The sequence below is a fragment of the Mustela erminea genome, chromosome 8, assembly GCF_009829155.1.
Source record: "Mustela erminea isolate mMusErm1 chromosome 8, mMusErm1.Pri, whole genome shotgun sequence".
Taxonomy (NCBI): Eukaryota; Metazoa; Chordata; class Mammalia; order Carnivora; family Mustelidae; genus Mustela; species Mustela erminea.
The window spans coordinates 51,843,628-51,864,021 of NC_045621.1; the positions used below are offsets into that span (position 1 = coordinate 51,843,628).

The window sequence follows — 20,394 nt, forward strand, 5'->3', positions numbered from 1 at the left end:
GTCAGAAATACTAGTGTTTTATACCTCAGAGGAGAATAATTAAGTAATATTATAAACAAAAACCAATCTAGCTTAGGGTTCATATTACCCTGTTTTCTAGAAAATATTTTAAATGAAGCAATAGGAAGAGATATGTGGCCGTATGCTTCCTGTCAGCTGGAATGTCACATTACCTTCAAAACTGAGTGAATGTGACAGTCTTCCAAAGTTGTGAGAGGCCTTAGCAACAAGTATGGTAAGGGCTGATATGCTGCATAAAAAGGAGTTAGAAGAAAAAAAAAAGTGTACACCCAATATAAAAATAAGCAAAGCCTTGAATAATCAGCACAGGAGAAATATTTAAATTAACCTTATTTTTCCATTTTCATGGGCTATTTGTAACTATTAAAAATACATAAAAAATCATTTCATCTGTGTTCTTTTATCTCTTTATTATCCTATGTCAAGAAATGTTTTCAGTGGGACACACATTAATGGTGTAGGTGTAGTAAAACTGACACACATACAGTACCCTGGCATATAAGCACAAGAAATGTTAGCTGCTACTGCTATAGTACCAAATAATTATTACAGATTTTTAAAAACTTTGCCATTATATATTACAATGTTCATACCTTTTGACCTTGTGATTTCCCTTCTAAGAATCATTTCTGAATAAATGGCTGTAGATGTGGAGAGAGATGATCAGAGATGTTTGTGATAGCATTACTTATAATAGCTCCAAATTGGAAAAATACTCCCTCTAAATGGAAAAGTGAAATGACTTTTGGCAAATCTACTTCGTAAAAATTGTGTATTTCTTATGTTTTTAGATTACTTTAATGATAACAAAGGTGATAAGAATTGATAAGAAAACCCACAATAAAGTGGGAGTATATTTAATTGGATGACCACAGTTAATACATTTGCATAATATAAATGCTAGAAATAACTAGAAAACACATAAAATATTAGTAATTGGTATCTTTTCTAGAAAGAATATTCAGAAAAATAAGTAAACTACATTTCTTTTTCAAACAAATAAAAATGCTAAATGTTTTTGTGGGTATTTTGTAAAATGAAAAATACCCTTTATCTCAATGAAATTATTTGAGATTTCTAATTTTTCTTCTGGTTTAATGGGTTTTAGAAGCAGCAGGAGTGAAAGTTCTTTGAATTTTTTTCATGGTAATTCACATGATAATATTTTGGGGGAAATACTACAAATGTATTTATGAAAAGAATTATAGTGTGTTTATGTTCTGGAGTTCTGTTTCCTGAGTATAAGTAAGACCAAGTTTTGTTTCATTTTAAATCAAGAGCAACTTCATAATTTGTTTTTGTTTTTAATAACAGATGAAATTCACAATCACTTTGATGTTAACATGACATTTACCAAGAAAAATTTGGTTTAAAAAGAAACATCACTGAAGGTAGAGGATTAGCAAGCTTAGGAATTTTAAACAGGATAGATAGGAAATTCAGGTATGGCTAAAAAAACAAAAATGAAAACAAAACTAGCCTCCTTAACCAATCAGACTATGTAGTGAACATTATCATTTTACAAATAAAATCATATATAATCTTACCTTTCATATCTTTATAAATCGTTGTCTACCATTGTCCTTGAAATGGAAAATCTAATAATTTGTGTCCTTTGAGCTGCCAAAGGAATGTAGTCCAATTTTATCAGAATTTATTTTCTGCATTGGCCATTCACCATGTGTTTCAGTCAAAACAAAGTGCCTCCCGTGGGCAGGCACTGGGCTTGATGACGTATGCAGTCATAGTTCCTGGCCTTCCTGGAGCTCAAGCTCCTAAAGAGGAAATATATGAAAAACAAGAATCTAATTAATTACAAATTGTGTTTAGAAGAATTAGGCCAAATTAAGAGCCCAAGTGGAGCTGACCTTTTTCTTTTTCCGCTCTTCCTTAACGTTCTAATTGACATTTAGCTCATCGTGGCCATGCCAATGTGCAACCCTGGTTAGACCCGTGAAAACATAATGGAAACAGGTTAACGCAGGTTAGCCCTGTGAAAACATTATGGAAATAATTCAAGTACCACACTGTACAAAGTGAAGCAAAGAGTTAAAGCTAAATCATCCCCTGAATTTTCCACTGGGTCCACTCAGATTTAGGTCAAAGGAATGAAGCAGCCAAAAACCATAACTGAAAAAAAAAAAAAAAAATTATCACTAGAATGAACACTGAGAATATACCTTTTCTGCCCAAAATAACCTTTGGCTTAAAATGTTTCACCATTTGATCTCAGGCTCTTCTCTAGCTTCCCAGGCTTATCTTCATTTACCCCTAGTTAATACAGTTAATACTAACGCCATCTAAAAGGAGGTGGCTCATACTTCCATGGGTGCAATTATTGTGATGTGTGCTTGCCATCCTTATCCAGTAGAAATTGTATGTTGCCAAGAATGATTGATTTATTATTGCCTTTGTACTTGATTTTGTCATTATTCATTATTTTCTTTGTCAAACAGACCCACACTCTTCTTCACATAATCACCCAGTCCTGTCTCTCAGTAAGCAGAGTAGCTGATGGCTCCCAACAGCCCACTGTGGAAACATGTAATGATAGCCCTTTGCAAAAATGGCTACTAAGAAACTATACAAGGATGGAAGTTTTTAGGAATATTTTTAAGAGTCCTACTGATTACATTCTCTAATAAGTTTTGGAAGTTTGTGTTGTAGACTGTGCTAAAATTATTTTACTAATTTTGTCATGTTCTGTTACTAAAATCTAGAAACTTCTTTAAAATGTACTTAAAAAAAATCTTTATGTGCTATTTCTCCATGGAATTATTTTTCTGTCTTTTACTTCTTAGCTGCGTGTTAATTTGGAAGCTGACTATATTAAGTAGTGTTTGCTCTATTATTAATTAAAAGTATTTTCCAGTTTTCACTTTATTTCAAATATTTTTACATGCATAAATATAATTAACAGAATACATTACATTAGCTCCTTTTAAGGCTAACTATAGCCATGTTTATGTAACAGTAGATTTTGCATTAGAGCTGAGAAAAATCAGTTAAAAAAACTAACATAGCCAAAAAAAGGATTGTTTTTGGAACATTAAAATTAATTAATTTTGTTAATTTTTATTCCAATACTTCCACTGTGTGCACATTTAGGACAGCTTTTCTAGGATTTATTTTAACCTGAGACTTTAAGCAAATGCATTTTTGAAAACTAAGATGTACTTTTCAGTAACTTTATAAATTATATCTAAGTATTTCTTTGTGGTTGGTGAAGTGATATAATAATAAAAGCTTTTTAAAATTTTTACCTCTTATCACTTGTGTGATTTGTGAATATCTCCTCAGTAAGCGATAAAATGAATCATTATTCAGCTGAAGTCAAACTGTTATGGAATTTTTATAAAGAATGCAAATAAGAATATGTCCTAGTTCTTGATCTTAAGGGGGTTATTGACCTGTAAATAAAGGATATTACATTGTGCAGTACCTTCCTGTGACAACACATGGGAAGTTAGGGCATTGTTCTGGTTCCAGTGAACCAGGTAAAGGTTGTCAGTAGAAGGCACAGTTGAGCTTGGAATGCTCCTGACAAGGCTGAATGAGGTATAGAGAGGCGCGGAGAGACATTAGAACTACATTGGAGATGTGTTAGAAAGCTGGAAAAGTCTGGACTCCTTGCACACAGAACTGTGTGTGTGTACAAGGCAATTGACATACATTATGTTTGTTTCCAAAGCATACTTGGTAGTGTAATGCCGAACAAGGGGTCTTGTTAGGGTTACCTAGACATTTAGTCTCATGAGTTTACTTACAGAATTCTCGGACAGAAACCACAACTTAACTTCTCTCAGCAGACCTCTTAGCAGTTTGTATTAGCTTATGGGAGCCAGCTTTTCCATAGGTGACAGCCCACTGGGAGGGGCTGAGAGCCATATCAGGCTGATGCGGCTTTAACACTCACAGGAGACATCTCTGTAACAACTCCATAGCCCAGCTCCTAAGACCCAGAACACACGCAAAATTCAAGTCTTGACACTTTTGAGAAGTCCACAATTGAGTTTCCTATCAGTTATTTATAATGTAGTTGATCAGATACAGATGCAGTTTATTCTTCAGAGGTTATTTTTACCATCTGCCATGTTGCCTAGAAACATGTTAACATCGTTTAACAATCTTATCAGATTGCTAAGGGATCACAGTTACATAGTTGACTAAAGGTTAACTTTTTTAAGCGGAAGAGAAAAAGGCATTTTTAAATACTCCTAAGTATAATTAAGCATTTTCTGACAAAGAATCTGATTCCTCAGACTGATTTGGTAGCTTGCCCAAATTTTCATGGCTAGTAAATGGGGGAGCAGAAACTCTCCCAAAATTCTGTCTAATCTGACCCTATCTGACCCTAAGCTGTCTAATTTTTCCACTGCACTCCATTAAAAAGGGGAGGTTTTTGGTGAGTTGCTTGTTATCTTTACAGCGGTGGCTTTTGAGGAGTGAATTCCTTCAAAGAAAATACTTGTTACCAAAAAAAAAAACCTAATCTTTTACTAAAACTATCATTATTTGTGTACTTAACACATAATTTGATCTGATCCTTAAAGTCATATACATTTTAAAACAAAAAGATCTAATCAAAGCAAGCAAAGGCAAATGGCTTTTTTGAAAGAGAACATATATACACAAAGGACCTTAGGTACATAACAAAAATAAAGAATATTTTGTTGATTTTAACTGAAATTTTCTAGAATAAGTGTTTTGTTCTGTATCCTTTTTTTCATGTTGGTTGCTGGTTCATAAGCCAATAGCATCATCCCTGGCACCATAAGCGTAAATTAACCATCTTCTTGCCTATCTTTGGCCTTTGGCCATTTCATCCTCTCTCTCTGTCTCTACCTCTCTCTCTCTCTCTCTCTCTCTCTTTTTTTATATAAATAGCTTGATTTCATGTATTGGAAGAACAACAAAGGCCTCAATCTTGAAATCTCCTTCCTGTCTAATAGCCTTGTGCTTTTAATTTCCTGCTCATTGCCAATGAACCATCCCACCACAATCCTATTTTCCTTTCAGTCTTTCCTCAGGATAGTGCAGCCCAGGATATGCAGTCCTAATCCAAACAAATTAAAATTGTCCAGGCAGTGTTTCTCCACCATTTTCATTGCATGCATTTTTTTTAACCCAACTTTTTTTTTTTTTTTAAAAGAATTTATTTATTTGACAGAGAGTGAGAGAAGGAGAGAGAGCACAATTGGGGGGAGCAGCAGAGGGAGCGGGATAAGCAGGCTCCCTGCTGAGCATGGAGCCCAATGTGGGACTCCATCCCAGGATCCCATGACCTGAGCCGAAGGCAGAGGCTTAACCCACTGAGCCACCCAGGTGCCCCTAACCCAACTTTTAGTGTTATTTCCAGAGCTGCCTCCTGCAAAAATGTTTACCTTTTAATATTGGCTACAGAAGTATAGGGCATGCTCTTTTTTGAGATACACCTACAAATCACCCTCCATACATTCAAACAGTTTTCTTCTGGTTTAAGGTGTTCGTATAAAATGGTTCTAAGCATTACCCATGAAAGTGAGCAGAAATGTATATAATACATATGCATAAATTAATATGCATAAAACACATGGACTTAAAATGTCTATCCAGAGGTGCATGAGTAGCTCAGATGGTTCAATGTCTGCCTTCAGCTCAGGTCATGATCTCCAGGTCCTGGGATCAAGCCCCAAGTCAGGCTCCTGGCTCAGTGGGGAGTCTGCTTCTCCTTCTCCCTCTCTCCCCTGCTCGTTCTCTTTCTCTCTCAAATGAATAAATTAAAAAAACAAAAATCTTTCAGATGTTCATTTGAAAAGTCCAAAAAACAGGATTTCTAAATATAAATGTAAACTCAAAAGACAAGACATGTGATGACTGGCTCACATGCTAAAATTACTGGAATTAAATTTCAGCATTCAGGTACTGAAAGGATGCTTATTAATGAGTATCATTATTATGCACAAAGTAAAATACACATATGATATTTCAAAACATATGACCATAACATCTCTTTTTATGTTTGGTTTGATATTTTTTAAGATTCTTAAAATGAAAACCAAAATATGGTGAGCATACGATCAAGTAACACAGGTCTTTGTTGCTATGATAATCATTCGTCTACACTGAATGTCTCATAGACACAGATACTATGGAGTGCTTAGTATTTTGAAATGGGAACGTCTCTACCGGTTTTGTTCATTTGGGTCACAGCTGTGACATCTCTTTGCATGTTTACCAAATGGTTACTGAATTCACACATGCCTAAGAAAACTAAGCTTTTGTGAAAGCATGTTAATATTTGCAGCCCTCAAGTGAACTCCGAGCTCACAAATGGCCTTTTTGCAAAGGAGACTGAATTCTTGGAAATGCATCATAAATGTCAGCCAGTTTCTTTAACCATCTGCAGCAAAAGGTGCATTAGACAATGGATGAAACTGTAACAGTGAAATCTGTGTAATAATTCAGAGCCACGTGCACAGTTCATTTTACAAACCTATCACTATGTGTACTAAAAAAATTATGAAGGATTTTTAAGAGTCTCTTTTAAATCTCTTTAAAATTCTCTTTAAATATCTTTTAAGATTTAATGAGATGAACTAGTGAAGTTAAAGATAAAATAGGTTGCACTGATTTTTCGTTATCTTTTACAGAGACTCACCTTGAGACATGTTAACAGTAACCAATGCCTCGATGAACCTTCTGAAGATGACAAAATGGTGCCTACCATGCAGGACTGTAGTGGAAGCAGATCCCAACAATGGCTGCTAAGGAACATGACTTTGGGGGCATGAAGATTGTTTCCCCAAAGCCATGAAAGCATCTACACTTTTGTTTTTCCATTATTTCAATTAGGGAGATATTAACTTTGCTGAATTGAAAGTTTTAAAATCCTTTTAGTATTCTAAAATACAGTTGTTTATAATTCATTTTTAGGAATGTTTGCTTATTTCCCTACTAAAATTTGTATCTGATCAAAAGAAGCACATACCATATATAAATAATAGCAAACTGTTACTAAGCAAACATCAGAACAACTTGAAAAATAAATTGTGTTTGCTTTAAAAAAAAAAAAAAAGAATCTCTATTGCCCTCATCTCATAAGATCAGTCAGGGCTTACTTTAATTTTGTTTTTGTCATAGTGATTAAAAGAGAGACAATGTAAATGCCTTATAAAATATCTTCATTGTGATATATTATCCATTGTTTTAAAAACTCACTGTTTCTAATGGACCTTTGTGGCAACATGTTGAATTTCTATGTCAACAACAAGGCCACATATTGAATTATTTCTGAGCAGTGAATTCATCGTACAAGATAAGTTTCAATTTTGTAGGAAAAAAATTAAATTGGATATTGACTTCTCATAGAGTCCTTACAAAAGCATCACCATTAAACAAAATAGAGGAGAGTTTGAAAGTTCAATTTCAAGTACATGAAATCAGAGGAAACTAGCTAGGCATTGAGGAGAGCAAGATGAAGTGAAACTGAAAAAAATAAATCATTTTAAAAGACATTCTCTTCGGGTTCCAATCACTTCTAACACAGGTTGAGCATAACATCGTCTTGGTCCCAGAGTTGATGCTGGAAACTCAATTCTTAACCACTGCCTCTGTCTCACAGAAACTACACAGACCCTTTTCTCTTCATGCTAGGGAGTGACTTGTCTCTTACACTGTACAGAATTATAGGTGAAGGGTATAGTACTTTCCATAATTTTTAATTCTTCTGCATTTGAAGGTTCTAGTTAGGTCACTATTACCATTTTAATTATATGTTTTAAAAAATAATGTGCTACTATCAGAATTTCACTGCCATCCAATAGTATCTAAAGTTTTCACCAGGGGCATGAACTCAATACACATCCATTAAACTTTTATTTTAATTAAACTGCTTGAAATCACGCCATAAACTATAGTTCAAGGAAGAATAATAATTAGACCAGCTTCACGTGTTCTTTTTCCATCTTAAAATCTTCTATGTTCAAAATACATGAGCAGAAGATGTGAAAAGGAAAGAAAATTTATCTGAGATTCATGCTAAGCCTTTACTTTTAGGATCTGACACCATTTAAAATGCTCATAAAGTTGTTCAGCATATGTATCTTATTCATTATATGTGCACTAGGCTGCTAAAAGAAATTTAGGGGGAAAATGGAAGAAACATCCTCTGGAGAAAAAGATGCTACATTTTTGGCCCCATCTTCTCTTAAAAATCCCTGAGAGAAACTTTTAATAGTATGGCTACACAAAAATTTTCTTTGTCTCTATCTCTCTCTCTCTCACACAGAAACACACACACACACACACACACACACACACACACACACTGCTTTATAATGAAAAGGAGGACACTTTCTGAAGGCCAGTAAAATCCTGTATGATTTTCCCAGCTAGCATCCCCTTTCTGTTTTGGCTGTACACTGGTACAACTCTAAAGATTTCTACAACCTGAAGCATTTCAGGTTTACTCCTTAAAGTGTACACACCCCTCACCTCAATGTGGCTGAGAATCCATCAGTCTCCTAAAATTTTAAACAAAAGTTTGAGTGTTGGGGCTTATTGTTTTGAGGAAAGAATCTATAGCTTAGAGCAAACTTCAAAGGAAGCTATGCCTCCCAAGGGTTAGTGAACCACTGCCTTAAATTGATAACGGCCTCACAAGACAACCGAGGCTTACCTTAACCATCACATTTTCCACTTTGCTCTCTTTTCTTCCTGTCCTGACTAAAATACAGTAAAATGTCCCTGCACAGCATTCTTCCTTAAACTTGAGTTCAAACCCACAAGGACTCTTTTATACTATCTGTTCCACTTATTGTGGACTTGACAATCAAAATGCTTACGTTATCTATAAAATGGTCAATGATAAATTTTTTTTTTTTTTTTTTTTTTTTTTTTAGAATACAGCTGCTCCATGGAAACTGCCTTTGACACATTTCAGCAGCATTTTAAACATTTGAAAGTCCATTATGGTCACAGCAACAATACAGGAAAAATCAAAACTGTGGAAGTTTCATACCAGAGATTTTCAGAGAACCCTCAGATGGTTTAAACACATTGTTTAAATGTGAATTAAGGGTGTTTAATAAACAAACAAAAAATGCCATAAAATAGAAAACACCAAAACCCAGAAAGCAATGGTTAACATTCAACTTAAGCAAAAAGATCTACTGTATTCAGTACAGAACATTAAAAATGATGACTGGCTTCACAATGGATTCGTCTTAGCTGTGGGGCTAGACTAACAAATATTTCAAATGATTTCAAAGTTCCCCTTCTGATGTTTTCCCCACAGCAGTTAATGCCAATTCCATCTTTCCAGATGTCGAGATCAAAAACCTTTAGTCACTTTTGATTTGTTTTTTCTCTCAACTTTTATCTAATCCATCAGCAAATTCCCTTGATTCTATATTTGAAATATAACCAGAAGCCAACGACTTCCCACCTCATCCACTGTGTGCCACCACCTCTTAATTTTTTTAAATTGTGGTATGCTTATAATTTGGTTCCCCTGATTGCCCAACCCTTGCCTCCAACAGTCTGTATTAGTCACAGCAGCCTTAGTGATTTTGTTAAACATCAGTTTGATTTTGTCACTTCTTTGCTCACAACCCTCTAACGCCTTTCCACGTTTAACGAAATCTCTTAGAGTGGTCTTCAAGGGCCTCTCTCTCCACGCATGTGCTCACAAGTCCCTTCCCCCCCCGCCCCCCCCCCCCCCCCCCCCCCCCCCCCCCACCCCACATCCTCGCAAGGGCTCCTTTTCTGAGCGCATCTCCTTGTGCCTCCCCTTAACTTGCTCCACTCTGGCTGCCAAGCAGGTTTTAGTCTCCTTGTTTTGCTCTCTCTGCCCCACAGAGTTCTGTCACCTCACTTTCTTTAGGTATCTGTCCAAATACTGTCTCATCGGTAAGGCAAACCCTTCTTCCTCATGCCCTCCCTATCCATGTATGTTCTCTGACAGACTATAAATTGGCTTTTTTTTTCCCCCCCTGTCTACTCTTTTAAGTCTCCCCTGACCCCACTTCCCAACATTCTGATCACACACCCTAGAATGAAGTACCATAAAGGCCAGGCTTTGCCAGTTTTATTCACTGTGGTATCCCCAGCATCTAATATAGTTCTGGGCTCAAAGTAAGTATTCTTTAAATATTTCTTGAATTAATGAACTGAAAAATGTGTGTTAAAGTTGCTAAGTGCTACTGTACCATATCTCTTTTTTTTTTGCACAGTATTTTAAATTTTAAAAGAAAACCTAGTAATATATTTAGACAAGATTTGCATAACTTTGTCTCCAAATGATAATTTTCTTCCCAATATTCTTTACGTTAAAGTATGGACTATATTTTGTTCTCTGTGGTAAAATAGCCTACCTTATGGAAGTGAAATATGACATTTTATAAACATGCTGCTATATTATGTAAGTTGCTTTATGAAGATAAAATTTTTATTTTGATTTTTTGGTTGTATTCAATTGCTACCTGAAGAAGTGAGATTTTCTACTTTTTGAGTAGAGACGTATCCTCCTCTTAAAAGTCATATGTATTTTCATAGTTTTATAGGCGCTATTACTAATTTATTTTCTAAGTACAATTCTATAAATGGAACACAAACACAGTAACTTTGAGAGGAATTTACAGATGATCTATTCCTTCTTCATTTACAAATTTTAAGACCAACATCCAGCTATGTAATGTGGCCTGCCTAGGGATCAGATTAAACTATAAACAGTGTTGCCAGGACTCATCATTGTTAATATAACCTAATATTGTCTTCAATTAAAAAGCATTCAAAAATAAAGTAGAAAGGGTACAATAATGAGGAAGAAATGCCTTCATTAAACATTTTGTGATAAGAACATTGATTTTTTTTGAGATATATTACTTCTCACTACCTTTCATATTTAAATAAGATTAGTTCTACAAAATAATACCACAGGAAATAAAGATCTATAGCAGAAATAAAGAAATTAACAGGAAACAGCATGATTACAGAACATCCTGGCATTACTGGGCAAAATGGTTTTCTGGGAAGCAAAGCCTCTTGAGCAATAACAATGGAGCATACCCTCCCCTCACTTCTATTTTCCATATAATTATGTTCAAGTTAAAAATGACTGGCCTACAGCTTGCACAGAGCATTAGACCCATCTATTACTGTGAACACTGGATAGATTCTAAGCTATGCAGGTTTAAAGACCACAGGGTAATCAGCAGAGAATTCTAGGCTTCCCGGTAGAACTCTCTAGACTCTAGTCAACACAACCCATAAATTCGATTTCGCCATGGTTCTTAGAAACAGCATAATAAATAAAAAGGGGGAAAATAGCAAAGAGAAAAAGTAAGAAAAGAACCACTAGAGTAAAACAACAGGCATGATTTTACCTTTCTTTCTTTCTTTCTTTTCTTTTTTTTTTTTTTTTTTAGTGGGAAGTTAAGAAAATAGTATGAATTGGTTCAGTAAACTTTAAAGTATTGGCTGCCTACCTACATTATTTTTTACCACTTGAGAAATGATGATCATATATGATCACAGACATTTTATTTGCATCTTGTTTATAGATGTTCAATATCGTCTCAGAGGAGGCAAAACTTTCATGCATTCAGAAGTCCTGGAGTAAGTCATAAAATCATAAGTCATAAAGTCTGCTGATTTAACAAATATGAAGAATTCAAGAAATTCAAGATCTTAATGGATGTGTGATCATCCACAAAGGGTCCTTCTGCAGAGCAAATACCTGCAAACCTTGAATAAATTTCTAATGCTGTTGGACAGCAAAAATTTATTTAAGTCTTAAGGCAGTTTGTGTTTCAGGATTCAGCCACTACCCTCCACTTCCTCCTTATTTTTCCCCAGTAGGTCTAAGCATGGAATAGATAAAATCAGCACTCTTCTGTACAGCACATGAACACATCTGGTATGACTACACCATGCTCAAAATGCTATTAAGTATCAGTTGTTGTAGGAATTTAAGGTGTTGAATGAACACCAGCAATGTATTTTAAATAGTTTGTGTACATTTGTGTCCAACTTTTGTTTCATATTGTTCAATAAATTCTAAAGGCAATGTTCATTGTATGTGTTCAAACAATCTCTCTGAAATACTAGGGGTGCAGGGCAGCTCTTTCGTTAACCATCTTTTAAGATAAAGGCCATTTCTATGTTAACCAGTGTCGTCATTATATAAAATTATTTTGTTTTTGTTTTTATCTGGGGAGAACAAATCTCTTAATACTGGGTATTTAATGAGTCCGAATGAGAATGGAACATTAAATGATTAAGGCTACATCTATAATGGTTTTAAAAAATGAAATTTTCATCATGCACTTAATTTGGTGTAAAAATGAACTTAAGCTGCTGCTTGGTTTCAGTTGTACTTTCTGCTAAAAACAGCACAAGTGAAGAAAGAGAACTTGATGATTATATGATTTTTCTTTTCTTTTGGAGCTTTGTTTTTCCATTGAGTGTAGCCACAGCTAAAGCGAAATAATTTCAAAACTCTTTTAGATATATGCTTGGCACACAGTTCTTTAACATTTATAAAAGTAGCTTGTGCATAAGGAATTACACATTTTAAATATTGTAAGCATTACTAAATGGTATAATTGTTCTTTTGCTATAAATTTAAATATTTATATGTTTTTGTAGAATTAAAAAATACCAATTTAGTTTTTCTTGCTATATGTTGTCTTTTTTTAAAAAAAAAAGTTGTTAGCATTTTAAGCAGATAAGTTCAGTATTTTATGCTTGTGCTTCATTTTGTAGATTATTTAAATAAATAAGTGCCTATGGATATCTCTTAGCAGTAAGAAAATATTGTGATCCTAGTACAATTTTGATAGCAAAAATATATATAAATAGAAACATTAAAATGTGCATGATTTTAAGAATTTATCATTTTATTTATTTTTGTTCTAAAATGATTTGAAATTGGTATTTTTTTCTCTTTCTGTTTTATAAAAATGACTTGAAACAGAAAAGCTAAAGTGTTTCATATTATATGATAAAAGCTATTTCCCAGACTGCTGTGAATCCTGGCCAGTTCCCTGGGCCTGATACTGGAATTCTGCAATACAGTCCATCAGGGTTAGGAGGCAAGGATGGAGGAGGCTGAGAACTCCAAGGGTAGTGAGTCCCCAGAACCAACCCTGCAATCCTAACCACACACAGACTCAAGAGAGAAAATGATAGATCATTTCGTTTTCTAAGTTGAAAGAAGAAAAAAAAAAAGAAAAGAAGAGAAGGAAAGGAGGAGGGTGGGAGTATTCTAACACTATTTTCATATCTTATTTTGTTCTAAAGAAGACTTACCTAAATTATGATTCAGAAGCTCATTGATTCGCAAACATCTTGAATACCACTGGTTTTCCGAAATTTTTTCTATGACTGTCAGTAAGAGTGATAAGGAAAATCTGTGTTCTGAGGTGGCTGACGAATCCAGCAGGGGAATCCCAGTATTGTCCCAGGGTCATTGTAGGCTTTCCCCAGCCCCATTGGTCACAGCTGTAAGAGTGGCACAGATATGGAAGTACAAGTGCGTAAGATACTCCCTTTGTCTGTGCTCGGGCTCAAACCTTGCGAGGTTACCCTCCTTGGGGCCCACTAGCATGAAATAAACCTCTGATCCTCCAAGGTCCAAGTGCTGCTTGGTTTTTTAGGCCAGGATCCAGTCCATGTTCTGTAACATTTGGTTCCCTGACTGGGAAACCCAACCATGCTGGCCCATTATTGCTGCCGGTTTGAGGACAACGGTGGGAATGAGGGGTCCTAATGGAGAAGGTGCACCCTGCATAATCTTTGGCAGTCTCCCTCCCAGTGGCTTTGGACCAGCCTCACTCTGCTGTTCCCGCCAGACTCAAAAGACACTTGGTAGGTGAGAACCTGGTTCCGACATCAGATTCCCGTAAGGCCCCAAGGACCAGTCAGACCCACCCGTCCCTGTGGAAGCGGGAGCTTGATCACCTCCCAGAGGCCCTCCTGTGTGCCCCTTGCACACTCAGGAGGCTTGGTTACTCCCCTTTCAAGTTAGTGTATGGAGGGTCTCCCTCATGGCGGGGGAGCCTTCCAGGAAACTTATATCAGATTGGGAATAAAGAAATAAACAACTTCAGGCCCTGGGGGCCAACCTAAATAAATTACAAAGGTACACCATTGAGAGGGCCCTGATCTCCTTAGGGTCCCAGGTACACTCCTTCTAGGCAGGAGACTCAGTCTGGGTCAAAAATTGGAAAAGAGACCTCCTTAAACCACAGTAAACAGGGCCTCTCTCTGTTGTTCTAACCACCCCTGCTGCCCTCAAGGTCTCCAGTATCACCCTGTGGGGCCACCACTCCAGAGTAAAAGAGAGCATTACCTGGACGAGAAGCTGCACTAGTGAAAAGTCCAGCCAAACCCTGCAGACCTGCTCTGGCTTCACCTCGGACAAGACCCCACTGACTAATGGACACCTGCTTGCCGTGGTCCCTAGTTCTCACCGCCACGATATATCCCTCATCTGAGGGATCAGACTCTATACTGTAGCCCCTCTGACTGGACTTTCCCCCAGAGACTTGCTATTGTTATTATTTATTGGATGACTCTAGGGTGTTTTACAGCCCTTACTTGTCCACGGGTCGGGCTAGCCACAATGGCTCCCTCTAACTAAGCTCGTGGGCCCCACTTTTGTTGGTCTTCTGCTGTCTACTTCTAAGGGCATTTCACTACGGTTTCCCTGACCCCAGTCAGTCCTGGTCTTCTGCTACCTGGTGTATTGTCCCTGTTCACTGCCTCTAGCTTGCCTGACCGGGCAGAGGGTCGTGCCCAAACACCCCACAGAATCATTAATCATGCACACCTGTCAGTCCCTTACCCAATCTTTCAGTCCACCCTCGGAGCCACACTCCACTTACATGAAAACCTCCTCGCTACCCCTGACACTCCCCCACGGCCATTCCCCTTCTCAGGAGCCTGTTGGCTGTGTCGGGAGCTGCCCTTAGCGCCACTGATGTGGAAAAGTCACAGGTTCAGTACCAGGGGCTAACTCAACAACTGGGGGCAGATTTTTCCACCCTCCCTCAGTCGGCCCTGGCCCTGCAGCACCAGCTCCATTCACTGGCCTCAGTGGTCCTCCAATATGGGCTCGGACTCCACTTACAGCCACACAAGGGAGAACTCTGCCTCTTCTTACAGGAGAAAATGTTGTTTCTGGGCTAGTACGTTGGGTGGAGTCCAAGAAACTCTAGCCCAGTTGCCAGAACGAATAAATCACCGGTGGGAGGCACTCCCAACAGGCGACTTTATGAGATTCCCTCTCACAAGGGTCCTCTTGGTTCGCCACCCTCATTGGCCCCCTTCTATGCTCCTCCTCACAGTAGCATTTGGTCCTTGTATATTTAATGACCTCACCGGGTTTATCCCTGCTATTGCCAAGGTCACACGCCAGGTGCTCCTCACTCAAAACTGCCCCATAAATAATAAAAATGGTGCCCTCTAAACCACGTGTTTAAAGGGCATCAAAGGGAGGAATGATAAGGAAAATCTGGTTCTGAAGTGGCTGACCAGTGGCTGACCAGCCATTCCAGGCTTTCCCTTAGCCCCATGGGCGGCAGCCACAAGAGTGGCACAGGTACGGAAGCAAAAGTGTCTAACCTACCCCTTTGACTGTGCTTGGGCACTCAGACCTTGAGAGATGACTCTCTTCTGGCCCTCTAGTGTGAAATAAACCTCTGATCCTCCAAAACAAGAGTGCTGCTTGGGTTTTTTGGCCAGGATCCAGTCCGCATTCCGTATCAAGAGTAAAGGATATTTTCTTGCTACATGTTGTCTTTTTTTTTTTTTTTAAGATTTATTCATTTATCCCAGAGACAGAGACAGAAAGAGAGAGGGAGAGAGAGCAAGGGGAGGGGCAGAGGGAAAGGAACCCAAGCAGGCTCCCCACTGAGCACAGAGCCACATTGGACTCCCTCTCACGACCCATGAAGTTATAACCTGAACTGAAATTGGGGGTCAGACACTAGATACTCAATGGACTGAGCCACCCAGGTGCCCCAATAGACTGTATCTTACACACACTAAGTCCCTTCTTAGTGTGTGTAACCAGATGGGACTCCCTATTACACCTACTTTCTTCTGCTCCATTGTGTTCTTTTAACTCTCACCCCCCAGTACAGACTTGCATTTCAAATACTAAGCAGGTTAACTCAGTAAAGTAGCTCCTCCCACCTCAGGTTTTGGTCGTCCTGTGCCTTACCCTGTTTAGCTTCTCTTCAGCTCCTGGTAGAAACAAAACGGGTCTCTTCTGCTCAACACCTGCACATTCCTGCCTCCTCAGTGGGAGGAGCTATTTGCAGGCCTTCCACCACCTCCCTCTTTTCTGACATAACAATTATTTATTTTCCACATGATAGAAGATATTAATTACCAATCTCAGCTTCGACTATTAGAGTTGGCAGATAGAGAGTTGACTGAATTTCTGCTGACAAATCTCTTCACCAAGTTTGTGGCGTGGAAACCTAGATAAACATGCAAACATCTGTTCACAATTTTCTCTGCTAGTGAGACACATGAGTGTGGTGCAGCCAGCACCCTTCGTAGACCACATGATAACTTATTTAAGACAGAGACTAAGAGATCAAGATGGTCTAAACAAGTGAAATTGGCCTTCATAGAGACGAGTGGCATGTGTGCCCCCAGCTCCTGCCCTGACAGCCACCCTCTTGACTCCCGTCTCTTACTATTGGACCATTCCAGTTGTCTCTCAGCTGCACTCACTCCCTTGAGGGGTCTCTTCTAGAACTGTGGATTTCAATACATGCCACGTGCCGCTTGCTACAGATGTCTCTCCCGAGGTCCAAACTCTTTCAAATCCAACTATGTCTTCGTCATCCACTGGAGGACTACTACCCATCCCAAACTTGATGTGTATGAGACTGAATTCCTTATTTCACCCTACACGTATGTTCAATCCAAAGAGATCTTCCAGCTCAGTTGATGGCAACTCCATTCTGCCAGTGGCTCAGTCCAAAGATATTGGTGTCCTCGAAACCTCCTTCTCAATTAGAAAATCATACTGATGCCGCCTTCACAATATTTCCCAAGTCCGACCACTGATGGAACCTCCACTATCCCATGCCAGGTGGGGGTATCATCAGATTTACTGTTCTTACAATTGGTTGTACCCTTGTGTCTTCCACAGTCTATTCTCAAGAGACAACCAGAAGGATGCTCTAAAATGTTACCCGGTAGATCTCTCCTCTGCTCAAAATCCTCCTGTGGCTTCCGGTTTTACACAGAGCAAAAGACCGTGGCCTCACAGGAGCCTAAAAGGCACTTCATGATCTGACCTCTGTTAACTCTCTGACCTCCTTGCCTATGATGCTTCTCCTTGTTTGCTTCATCACAGTCACTGTCCTTGCCGTTTCTTTGAACATGCCAGGTATGCTCTTGGTTTAGGGCCTATGCTGGGAGTAGTTGTTCTGAGATATCCACATGTTAACTCTCTCGCCTTCCGAGCATTTTTTTTTTAATTTATTTATTTTCAGAAAAACAGTATTCATTATTTTTTCACCACACCCAGTGCTCTATGCAGTCCGTGCCCTCTATAAATCCCACCTTAATACCGTAGCCTACCTCCCCTCTCCTGCCAGATGAACCAATCTGCAAACCCTGTCTCACTTTTTTGTTCCATAGCACTTATCACCTGCTGATGTGTTATCTAATTTACTTATTTATTATTTTTAATGATTATTTTAATTATTTTTAATGATTAGTTACTACCTCTTTCTCTCCACCTCTCACCCCACCCCTACCAAGCATTCACCACTTGAAGGTACAAAAGAGCATATCATCATTGTGATGTTACATATGTCTAAGACAACGCCCAGCATGTACTAGGAATCCAACAAATATTTATTGACTATTAAATTAATTTTTATCTTTTCTCCCCTCTACTTGTGTGCTATATTCTTATATGCAGAGGACAAATGGGAGGCACAGAGAAGGACTTTAAGATTTGTCTTGTTACTTTTGTGTTGATATTTTAACCTCCCCTTTACTTTTTAAATGTCCTCCTACTGAAAGGATTACACTGTCTTTCTTCATTGCAAAACTATTAATTTTTAAGATAATGGATGCATTTGGAACTTGAGACAACTCCATAATTATATGAGTATTAGAGTAATTAAATTTGATATGACCCAGATGAGCATTTTTCCTTTAATAGAAGCATGGTATTTTGTGATAAGATAATGGAATGTTAGGATGACAAGGCAACTAGAGATGTGTTCAACCCCTGAAACATAAAAAAAAAAGTTTGCTATCACAGACTAACTTTATTTTTACAAATTTATCGTAATTTCTAAGATTTATTTCTGCAAACTATGTACATACCACTTAGACATCCCTAAAGATGTGTGTTTATGAAGTTAAAGGAAACACACAGTATATACACTTATAAATTTCAAATTTAAAAAAATACTGAAAATTTAATTTTTCCTGCTGTGCCCTTTATCAGAGTCAAAATTTATGTGCACAAGTCCCTGAAGATGGGCAAGTAGATGGGGCTCTCCCTCTTCCATTTCTCAAATCTGAAGTGGTGTCACCTCTGCACTCCGACCCCTCTGTCCTCTTCCACGGCAGATCCAGGAGGCTCTCCCCACTGTTTCACCTACAGCGGAGGGTGGGCGTCACGGGTTCTTGTTACTACATCATAGCCAGCTGACTCTGAGGATCTAATGACAATTGCTTGCAACTGACAGAAATCTTTTTCAATAACCGGTCAAGCACCAGAAGAGCTTTTCTTGCTTAGATAATAACCATGGAAATGAGCCCTGACCTTTTAATCTTGTAATCAGAGTGCAGAGGGAAGAATGCAGTTTTGAAACCAGGTGATTTGTGTTACCATCTCACGTGGGCCACATATTCTCAAACCTGGCACATGGCCTGGTCGTTATCAGCCAACGTGCCCACCTGGGGCATATGTACCTCAAAGTGCTGTTGGAGGGTTAGCATGATTCAGGTGAGTGCTTCCTGAACAAAATATAAGGTACACAGGGCAGGTTTCTGCTGTGTCTGGCATGTTCATTGTTGATTCCTCCACCTAGTAGAAGAGCTGACACAAAGGATGTTTTTGATAGGAAAGAAATGGCCGGGCATCCTGTGTTTCTCTTATCCCTCCACCACGTATGGAAATTGGCTTCTGTTTTTCACAATAAGCCGCTAAAAACCCTGTGTTTATCCCTGTGGCCCCACAATCAGTGGAATAGAATTTAAACTAGAGCACCCTGAGGCAGACACATTCTGGAATTTAGAACTTTATGTAAGAAGCTCTTCAGATCAGCTTCTCTGAAAAGAAGCAACTTAGATTTGCAGAAGCCAGAATGCAAACATTTTTAGCTGTTCCCCGGTAGCCTGCCGTACTGAAACACAAAACTCTTTGTGAGAAGCTCTACTGATCCCTGATTCTGGGCTCTACAGATAAATATTTCTGAAAGATTTCCAATGTTACTGGAGTTACTGCTGCTTTGTTTTTCAAAAGATGCAATTAGCAGCAAAGCTCAAGTTAATGTACATGTGCTTATACATGAGTCATTATAGAAATTAGTTGTGACTCTACGAAATGAAGTGTCCTATAGCATTGAACTTAAAAATACCATTATTATCAAGAACTAAATATTAGAACCATTTGTCTTCCCCACAGTGACTTGTTGGAATATTTTCTATTTGTTTAAAAATTTTTAATCTATTTACAGAGAAAGTCACTAAGTCAGAAACACTTGTATCGTTTGTGATTCTGAAACTATTTGGTTTTGATCAAATGCTGGATTCTCTAAAAGGATAAATTCATTTTTTTTTATACTGAGTTTTGCTAGGAAGCTTGGTTTAAGGATACTTTTGTGCAAGTAAGTGATCGCAGTGTGGTGTGTGAGGACTTGTAGTGTGCATCATCATTAAACATCAAATAGTTACTACATAATTAGCTATATAATGTCACTCTCCAAAAATTAGAGAAAGGTGAAAAACATCTCTCTGCACTTTTTTTCATAGTTAAATTCAAATTGGCTCATCAAGTCATGAGCGTCAAAGAGGGTAAGGGACCCAGGAAACCAGAAGAAATCCCTTCATTCTTTACTCTCCATTCAGACAGAATGTTTCAATCTGATTTCTCCTCCTTTTTCCCATTCAGCTCCCTCCACTTACATGCCAACCAAGCACACAATTAGAAGGATGATGTCTTTTTGGCATTCTGGAAATTTGCCAAGATCTGAGGCAATGGAAGGTAGGATTAAGAGAAAAGTTGTTGAAGAGCAAAGTGAGAGTTTTTTTTTTTAATTGAAATTCTTATAAGTGTCTGTGAAAATATATATATATATATATATATATATATATATATATATATATATATTGCCCTGATTA

General features: G+C 37.9%; 1 protein-coding gene across 3 annotated transcripts in view; it reads left to right on the forward strand.

The window, feature by feature from the left end:
• GALNT13 (polypeptide N-acetylgalactosaminyltransferase 13) overlaps positions 1–12,641 on the forward strand; it is a 538,580-nt gene extending 525,939 nt beyond the window's left edge. For 2 of the 3 annotated variants that reach the window (XM_032355601.1, XM_032355603.1), the window contains one exon: positions 6,654–12,640. In XM_032355601.1, the coding sequence (XP_032211492.1) occupies positions 6,654–6,794 (141 nt within the window). In that variant the 3' untranslated portion in view covers positions 6,795–12,640. Of the gene's footprint in view, positions 1–6,653 lie in introns of all 3 variants that reach the window. The other variant, XM_032355604.1, reaches the window with a different exon arrangement.
• Positions 12,642–20,394: the final 7,753 nt, after the last annotated feature.